We start from the raw sequence: 9,889 nt of genomic DNA, 5'->3' as shown, positions 1-9,889 counted from the left end.
CAAGCTTCAGTCAGTCCGCTCTTGGCGGACTGAACCTTCTGGACCACCGCACTCATAATATGGTGCGGTGCTCCTCGTCGATGGAGGCACCTTTGAGCACCTCCAACAGATTGTCCGGTGCCTCCGGTTGGACGGGGGTCACCGGCACGGTGGGCTTGCTCCCCTTGGAAGGAGGTCGCCTGCCGGACTCTGGAACCTTTGAAGGTTCCGGAGCGGTGTCCGGCCTAGAGCCGGACTTGGAGCCCTAGGGGGTTTTATCCCCTTTACTCCTGGAGTCCGGGAGGTTGCCTTGCGGCGCCTCCAGGACCACCTCCTCCTGGCTTGGAACCTGTTGGGACAACACTTCGGCGTCGTCCGTAGGGCGGGGGGAGGTAGCCGTCGGAAGCAAATTCACATCCGACGAGTCCAGTGAACCGCTCGACGACGCATCGAGCCGGTCTTTGGGTGGGCTGCATAATCATATTCGATATAAGGGAAAGCTGTGCAATAAAGGAATACTATGAATTACTCTGGTATCCGGATACTTACGATTTCGCCAGGGGCTTGGCCCTGAGCGGCCACTCCTCTCCGCCGTCGTCGGCGTCGGTGGAGTAGTCCGGAGGAAGGGTTTTCCCCTTCTTGGACCCTTCGGCCTCCCTAGTTAGGGAGGCCTTCCTTTTCTTATCTCCCCCCGCTGGAGGGGGAGAGGTCTCTTCTTCCTCCTCCTCGTCTTCACGGGAGGAATGCGCCTTGGAGCCGTCGGATGATGAACCCGACACCTCCTGACGTCGGGCACTTTTTCGAGTCCCCATGGCCTTCTTCGTGGCCTTCTTCTCCGGCACCACATAGGGTGCCGGAACCAGCAGCTTCGCCAAGCGGGCATCGGCTGGGTCTTCGGGCAAAGGAGCCGGACAGTCGATCTGTCCGGACTTCACCTGCCAAACCTGTCAAAGGTAAGGGAGCTTAGATCCCGCATAGAGTTAAACTATGAAAAACTAATACCCTATAAAAGGTACAAACAACTTACCGCGCTAGCGTGACGCTGCGCGCTGAATCCGCGATCCTCGGTAGCGGATGCGGGAGCCTCGGCGCCCTTGAAAAGCACCTTCCAGGCGTCTTCGTACGTCGTGTCGAAGAGCCTGCTCAGAGTTCGGTGATGCGCCGGGTTGAACTCCCACAGATTGAAGGCCCGTTGTTGACACAGGAGGATCCGGCGGATGAGCATGACCTGGACTACGTTGACAAGCTTGAGCTGCTTGTCCACCAGGGTTTGGATGCATGTTTGCAGTCCAGTCACCTCTCCTTTGCTGCCCCACGACAGGCCCGTCTCTTTTCAGGACGTGAGCCGCGTTGGGGGTTCGGACCGGAACTCGGGGGTTGCGACCCACTCAGGGTCGCGCGGCTCGGTGATGTAAAACCACTCCGATTGCCACCCCTTCAGGGTCTCCACAAAGGAGCCCTCGAGCCATAGGACGTTGGGCATCTTGCCCATCATGGCGCATCCGCACTCCGCCTGGTTGCCGTGCACCACCTTCGGCTTGACATTGAAAGTCTTGAGCTATAGGTCGAAATGGGGGCGGATGCAGAGGAAAGCCTCGCACACGACGATAAACGCCGAAATGTTGAGGATGAAGTTCGGGGCCAGATCATGGAAATCCAGGCCATAGTAGAACATGAGTCCCCGGACGAATGGGTGGATAGGAAAGCCTAGTCCGCGGAGGAAGTGGGGAAGGAACACTACCCTCTCATGGGGCCTTGGGGTGGGGAGGAGCTGCCCCTCTTCGGGAAGCCGGTACGCGATGTCGTTAGACAAGTATCCGGCCTTCCTCAGTTTTTTGATGTGTCCCTCCGTGACGGAGGAGACCATCCACTTGCCTCCCGCTCTGGACATGGCTGGAGAAGGTTGAGGTGGGGAGTGCAGACTTGGGCGCTGGAGCTCGAGTGCGCGAGAATGGATAGGCAAAGGAGGAAGAAGGCGTAGGTGAAAAGGTGGATCCTTATCCCCTTATATGGGTGGACGCAACTACGTGTCCCCACCAGCCTGGTAAAACTCGCTTATCCCCAAGCGCCGTAATCAATGGCGCGGTTGGGTTACCCACGCCCGTATTGATGAGAATCCCGGAATAAGGGGACACGATCTCTGCTTCGACGAGACGTGCCAAGGAAACCGCCTCGCATGACATGCTGAGGTGGGACAATAAAACGAATAAAGGCTTGGCCGTGGTGCGATGTCACACTACGGAATACGTCAGCAGATTAGATTTGTGTAAATATTATTCTCTCTATGGCAATATGTGGAAACTTATTTTGCAGAGCCGGACACTATCTTTGTGTTCAAAATCTTCTATGAAGTACTTGAAGGAGGAACCCGCCTTGCAATGCCGAAGACAATCTGTGCGCCGGACTCGTCGTCATTGAAGCCTGGTTCAGGGGCTACTGAGGGAGTCCTGGATTAGGGGGTGTCCGGATGGCCAGACTACTAGACTACGAAGATACAAGATTGAAGACTTCGTCCCGTGTCCGGAAGGGACTTTCCTTGGCGTGGAAGGCAAGCTTGGCGATACGGATATGTAGATCTCCTACCATTGTAACCGACTTTGTGTAACCCTAACCCTCTCCGGTGTCTATATAAACCGAAGGGTTTTAGTCCGTAGGACAACATATAGAACAACAATCATACCATAGGCTAGCTTCTAGGGTTTAGCCTCTCCGATCTCGTGGTAGATCTACTCTTGTACTACCCATATCATCAATATTAATCAAGCAGGACGTAGGGTTTTACCTCCATCAAGAGGGCCCGAACCTGGGTAAAACTTCGTGTCCCTTGCCTCCTGTTACCATCCAGCCTAGACGCACAGTTCGGGACCCCCTACCCGAGATCCGCCAGTTTTTACATCGACAACCCACTAAACCACCTTACGATGAGCCAGGGCTTCCCTCCAAAGAGTCGCAACACCGTGTTCCAACATAGCCTGATCTCCATCACTCTGCATACCTACCCAGTATTACATAAAGGAGCAAGCATAACACACAAATTTAGTTGAAGGTATCGCAAGTTTCTTATCAAAGCAACCTCTATTTCAAAGTTTCCACAAGGCCACGTATTTCCAAGCCCCACTATTTGCACATTTCCACTACCAGAAATGAGCTCAGATATCCACCCAAAATATTGGGTGAAACACCAACGTGTGTTGGTGGCCCCAACACATTTATAAAAAAAATTCCCAGACATACTTGGTTGCAGAGCATCGAAAAAAGAGATGATGAATGCTCTCAGCTTAAGGACAGAATGGCAAGTAGGGTCACCTGTCCAATTCCACTGAACCGTGTTATCTTTGGTCACAATGGCATTATTCTAAATTAACTAGATCCAAATCTAGATTCTGGATTGCAGTTGGATGCTCGCACATGCTTAAAGGATCTGTCTGGTCCCACATCAGACAATTTCTCATACAAGGTTTTAAGAGTGAAATTTTCATTCTTATTTTTCATCCAGAAAGGCCTATCATCGGACCGATTCAATACCACCTCAGCTAGCATAGAAAGCATGTCATGCATTTGAACCCGTTGATTAGTATTTAGCCATCCACTAGACTGTACACACCATATCATTGCTTATTTCATATAAAGCCGCCTCCACCATTTCCTAGGGCAGTTTTTCATCCCGGAATTGTCTAGAGTACACCCAATCAAGTGCATGGATCATTAGTCGAAGAACAGAAATGCTGAAGGGGTGATCCACAGGTTGCGCCGTTGCACAGACGCATGGTCGGCCGGCTGTGCAAGGCATCAATGAGGCACGGATAAAGGTCTAGGTTACCCTCATTTTCTCATTCTTATATTAGTTAATTGGCCTATCTTTCATGATGTGTGCTTTAGAATAATAGAATTAGAATTGTAGAAACTTTTTTAGAACTACATAATTAGAATTGTAGAAACTTCATACATTGATTTCTTTTAGGAAATATTAATGATTCGTAAGAAAAGAGTTTGCATTGTTTATCCCCTCAAATATTTAGTTCGTTACATGGGAATTGCTTTTTTGCATTTGCTTTTATGGCAACTTTTAATGAAAATCGAATTGAAAACCCTTCCATTCCTCTCAATGGATGTAAGCCGAATGACATTTAAGCTTGAATTTCGTATTTTATGCAACATCCAATCTAGACCAAAATGTTCGCCGAATGACAAATTCTAGGCAAAGGCAGCCACCGGTGACCGGCGAGACAGCGACCGCCGGCCGCAGTACTTAGACGTTAAACCTCGTCCACGCCACCATGAACCGCATCTCCAACGCCAAGATTCCCGTCTCCCCAATGCCAAAGTAATTCCGGCGCACAAAAAACCGCTGCCTTTTCTCGCATTCCACGGCCAAGAGAAACGGAACCCCCGAAACTCTACTCGGCCGCTGCGCTATCTCGCCCGTCGGAGCGCGACGACATGGCCTCCGCCTCCTCCCTCTTCCTGGCCTCCCCCATCTCCACCGCGCCAAGGACCCGCGCACCCGCCTCCCCTTGCCCCGCCCGGCCATCCCTGCGCCCCCGGCGGCCGTCCCTGGCGGTGGCGGCCGCGCTCCAGGCGGAGCACCAGCCGGCCGTGGCCGTGGCCGCGGCGCCGAAGCCGCCGGCCCTCCCGTTCCGCGTGGGCCACGGCTTCGACCTCCACCGCCTCGAGCCGGGCCTCCCGCTCATCATCGGCGGCATCAGCATCCCCCACGACCGCGGCTGCGACGCCCACTCCGACGGTGCGCGCCGTTTTTACTACTACTACCGTTGCTTGTTCTTTTCCTTTGTGCTCCCGTTCGTTCGCTCGTTGCGTTACCGGGCGTGTGGAATTTTTTGCCGCGTGCGCAGGGGACGTGCTTCTGCACTGCGTGGTGGACGCGATTCTCGGCGCCCTGGGGCTGCCGGACATCGGGCAGATCTTCCCGGACACCGACCCCCGGTGGAAGGGCGCGGAGTCCTGCGTGTTCATGAGGGAAGCTGTGAGTTTCTCAACTTCACTCCGAAGTTCATTCGCCCATGCCAATTCCCTCTAGCTTTTGTGGGCATTATAAGATACTCCCTCCGTTTCGAATTACTTGTCGCAGGTATGGATGTGTCTAGATGTATTTTTACTTGTCGCAGGTATGGATGTGTCTAGATGTATTTTAGTTCTAGATACATCCATTTCTGCGACGAGTAATTTGGAACGGAGGGAGTAGTACTGTCTGTAGTTGGATGGTGAAATGCTTATTGACTTATTCAGAACAAAATTTACAGTTCGTGTGTTGCTTTCGTTCTATGAGTCTAGATTGTTGTCTTATAGTTGGATGGTAGAATGCTTAATCAGAACAAAACCTAGAGTTTGTGTGTTGCTCTGAATGATTCTAAATTGCTAATCACATAGCACTTGTGTCGGAAAATTAGTTTTCATTTTACTTGAATGAGCGATAGGTAAGTCTGATGTCTAGACTGTTAAGTGTTACGTGACCCAACTTGTTCATATCTTCTTTGGGGAAACAAGTTTTTCTTCCCCTTACTAAAATGCATCCGTTTTATGGAAATTCTCCAAAAACATCCTTCCTTGAAGACATCGCAGATCATCACCTGCTTATTTTCTTTTTGACTATTTCATTCCTGCATCAACACCATGCTGACTGCAAATTCGGTCTTGACTTTTCTCCTCTTCCAGGACAAAAAGTATTGCACGTTTTGGAATTTGTACAAAGGCATGTACCATGTGCTTTGAATGTTGACTGCATCCTGGACTTTTGGATAAAATATCCCTATGCCTTGCAATTTGAGCTCATTATGTGCTGCTTTTTCTACATGATCCCATCGACCATTGAAATCATCCTAGTAGTTTCTCTTCGTTTAGGCATCGAGCAGTATTTTTGTCATTTCACCAGATGTAATGTACAATTTATCCAATTGGAGCATTATTGGTTCCTATATTCACACCGGAATCTGAATTTTGTGCTGCTTTTTCTTCATGATCCCATCGATCAGTGAAATCACCTTGTTTTCTCTTCACATTGACATCGCACAGTATTTTTTGTCATTTCACCCAATGTTATGTACTACTCCCTCCGTCCCAATAATATAAGAGCGTTTTTGACACTAGTACCTCTGTTTCTAGATGTAAGACGTTTTGGCAGTTCGGCAGTTTAAATTGAACTGCCAAAACGTCTTATATTTAGGAACAGAGGGTGTAGAATATATCCAATTAGAGCATTATTGATTATTATATTCGCCCCTGAATCTGAATTTTGTGTGATACAATATCATCGAAGCATTCCAGTTTTGAAGATATGAGCTGATGGAAGTATCGTTTGGTGCTAGGTTGATGCAATTTAAGTGAGCACGTATCTGCTTAACATTTTATTATTGTTATGCATCAGGTAAAGCTAATGCATCAAGCAGGCTATGAGCTGGGGAACCTTGATGCTACATTGATCTTGCAAAAACCAAAAATTAGCCCATTCAAGGAGACTATCCGATCTAACTTGTGTGAACTACTCGGGGCAGATCCATCTGTTGTCAATCTCAAGGCCAAGACGCATGAGAAAGTCGACAGTCTAGGAGAAAACAGGAGTATAGCTGCTCATACCGTAGTTCTCCTGATGCGCAAGTAGAGCATTAGAAGTATACTACATAATACAGGAATTGTATTGTATTGTAGTGTTACTGTACAAGAAGAAAAAATGTGTATCCAGCTTGTGTCTCCTTTTATTGTTCCAAAATTGTATTCTTGTCTTGCAGGGTATACTAGGTAGCAATAATTTTGGAAGTTCTTATTGTTTTCTTCCGGACCTTAAGGACCATTCACAAATTATACAGCAATATACTAGTATGAGCTTTTTACATGTGATCATTTGTCTTAACTTAAAATGAAGGGTCACTATTCAAAACACATGGGTATGCAGTCCAATTTTTGCAACAAATTTATAACAAAAATAATGAATGTAAACCTAATAATATATGGATATACACTATAGTTTTTTTTAATAAATCCGTATCATTAAGATATTGGAAGTATACTACATAGCACATGGGCACACACAATCTTCACCAGCATACAGCAGCATACGTGCTAAAATTTGAACCCTGCAGAAATTGGGCAACCTATATTTCGTATTGCCAATCCTTGCTGCTTTCAGCAACCATATTAGCATAAGAACTCCATATCAGCAAGATTTTCCTCCATTTCTGCTGGCATATTGCAATGTTGGATCGTGAGGACTATTACCTTTACAACGCAGGCAATTTAGATGACTACACCAAGATCACGAAACATAGTTTTAAGTTAACATGCTAACCGCAGCGTCCTCAGTTTCCTTCCAGAGTCAATTATATGTAGTTGCCAGTTTTACTGATGGCTTTATACTACACCCAGAACACAAATTAATAGATCTGGTGTGATTTCAAGTCAGTAAGTTCACAGTCTAGTGAATTACAAAAGTTCACCTTTGTAACTCTGGCATAACGAAACCAAGCATTTGTCATCAACTAATTTACACTCACCAGACTCAGCTGATGCACGTCACCAGCTACATCTGCCATGTGCTTGTTCATACTGTGCCATACTGCATATATTTTTTCAGCGTCACGATGCCTTGTATCTGCCGACACAAACTTAAAACCCTCAACCCCTCCTACATCTACAAAGCTCCAACCAGTCTCCTTTCTCAAACCGACTCTCCTCATTTCAGTCCTAATCTTTGCAGAGTCTTTCCACCTCCCAGCCGATGCGTAGATATTTGACAAGGAGACTCTCCAGATATCACTGTCAGGTTCCAAGGCTAGTAGTTCTTTAGCAGCCTTTTCTGCAAGATCAACATTCCCATGAAGCCGGCAACCAGCCAGCAAAGGTCCCCAAATGGACGAGTTGGGAGGAACAGGCATATCCCTGATGAATTCTTCTGCCTCGGCAAATCTCCCAGACCTTCCAAACAGGTCCACTACACAAGCATAATGATCCATGCCAGGCTCAATTCCATGGTCCCTTCTCATGCTTTCAAAGCACTTGTATCCTTCTGAAATCAAACCAGAGTGACTGCAAGCAGATATCACATTCAAAAACGTGATAGCATTAGGAGCATGTGCTCCAACATCTGTCAGCTGGTGGAAATACTTTAGAGCCGAATGGCCATCTCCGTGTATCCCATAAGCATTGATCATCGAATTCCAGGAAACAAGGTCCTTAACATCCATCCGCCAAAAGATCTTCTCAGCGGAATCAATCCTTCCTAACTTTGCATACATGATTATTAGAGCATTGGAGATCGATACATCGTGCACAAAACCATATTTTACGATGTATGCATGGAGCATCTGCCCTTGGAGAAGTAATCCAGCATTGGAGCATGCCTGAACTACACTCAAGACCGTGACAAAATCAGGCACAAGCCCACTACCACCACTATGAAGAGTGCTGAAAAGGTCCAAGGCTTCATTTACATAGTCACTCTTGGCAAGGCATGAGATCATGGTGTTCCACGAAACAATATCTTTAACTTTCATGCCTTTAAACACCAAATACGTTGCGTCAACTCGCTCGAATCTAGCATACATGCCCATGAGGCAGTTTTCAATGCTGATGCTTGGAAGAGCACTCAGTTTAATCAAGTGTGCATGGATTTCTCTCCCATAAAGCGGGGATGCTGAAACCGTGCAACCATAAAGAAGCGCGCCAAGAACATCAGCATTAGAGCACACAGTCCCTCTCCTGAGGTACAGATCCTCGTAAAGCCGTGCAGCCTCTTCAATAAAGCCATTCTTTGCATACATCATGATGAGAGAATTCACCACCGAAACATCTTCCTCGAGGCCCAACCGAGCAACAAGAGTGTGCACCTGACTGAACAATCCCGAGTGGCCCATCAAAGAGCATGCCTGAATGACACTCAGCATTGTAACATTGTTGGGAAGGACACCATCTTCCAGCATCATGACAAACACACCGAGAGCCTCTGCTAGCATCCCGTTGAGCACGCACCCTGATATAACAGCAGTCCAGGAAACGACATCCCTGCAAGCCAATCTGAGAACCAGCCTCCGCGCGCTGACCACATCCCCAACCTTGGCGTACATATTGACCAACGAGCCGACCACAAAGGGGTCGGCGCAGAAGCCATTTGTCACGAGGTAGCCATGCACCATCCTCCCCAGCCTCCCATCCTTGGCGAGCCCGCAGGCCTGCAGGAGCGCGGCCACCGTGAACTCGTTGGCGCGGACGGCGGCGGCGTCGCCCTCGTCTGCGTCGTGGGCCAGCAGCATGTCCACGAAGGCGCGGACGGCGTCCAGGGGCGCGCCGAGGCGACAGTGGAGCGAGATGAGGGCGGAGTAGGTGGCGGCGTCACGGCGCGGCGTTTCGTCGAGCAGGTGGAGCGCGTGGGAGTGGAGGCCGCATTGGAGGTAGGCGTGGAGGAGGGAGTTGGACGCGACGAGGGGCTGGGAAGAGTGGAGCGCGCCGGACTTGAGGAGGACGGCGTGGAGCGCGGCGGTGAGCGGCGCGTCGCGCCGCCCCGCGGCCCCACGAAGGAGGCCGACGGCGGCGGTGCTGCGGGTAGGTGGCGAGGGCGGGGGCGAGGAAGGAGCCGAGAGCGAGAGCATCGGAGCTCTGAGTGAATGGATTAACCACTTTGAGGTACCGCACTGGAGTGAGCGGGGCGGCAATGTTTTTGAGCGGAGACGGCATTTGGATACCCCCCCCCCCCCCCCCCCCCCCCCCTCAATTTATTCTCTCCCCCTCTCTCTCTCAAACTTATTAAATTACTAGAAAAATCCCCTTAAATTGCAATTGGAATATAAATATTCTAATACGTTAGCTCGTGATTTATCTATCCATACTAATGCGATTGTGTAAATAAATGTTTATCAAATGACCCAGATAACACCCAGATATTTGGGATTTAACCATGACAAAT

General features: G+C 48.9%; 2 protein-coding genes across 2 annotated transcripts; one reads left to right on the top strand and one right to left on the bottom strand.

Annotated features, from left to right (window-relative positions):
• Nucleotides 1-4,269: 4,269 nt before the first annotated feature.
• ISPF (isoprenoid F) lies at nt 4,270-6,826 on the top strand. Its single transcript, XM_048679384.2, has 3 exons — nt 4,270-4,723; nt 4,833-4,963; nt 6,362-6,826. The coding sequence occupies exons 1-3, from the start codon at nt 4,420-4,422 to the stop codon at nt 6,593-6,595; spliced, it is 669 nt and encodes a 222-aa protein (XP_048535341.1). The 5' UTR covers nt 4,270-4,419; the 3' UTR covers nt 6,596-6,826.
• A 321-nt stretch (nt 6,827-7,147) lies between these two features.
• On the bottom strand, nt 7,148-9,647 carry LOC147965732 (pentatricopeptide repeat-containing protein At1g11290, chloroplastic-like). The gene has a single exon (XM_087528352.1). It carries the CDS (start codon nt 9,573-9,575, stop codon nt 7,470-7,472), a length of 2,106 nt encoding a protein of 701 aa, XP_087384478.1. The 5' UTR covers nt 9,576-9,647; the 3' UTR covers nt 7,148-7,469.
• Between the last annotated feature and the right edge of the window lie 242 nt (nt 9,648-9,889).

The sequence above is a fragment of the Triticum urartu genome, chromosome 6A (genome assembly GCF_056163025.1).
Source record: "Triticum urartu cultivar PI428250 chromosome 6A, HENAU_Tu73, whole genome shotgun sequence".
Lineage (NCBI taxonomy): Eukaryota > Viridiplantae > Streptophyta > Magnoliopsida > Poales > Poaceae > Triticum > Triticum urartu.
The sequence above is the reverse complement of the archived record's forward strand: the minus strand, read 5'-3'. Positions and strand labels throughout refer to the sequence as shown.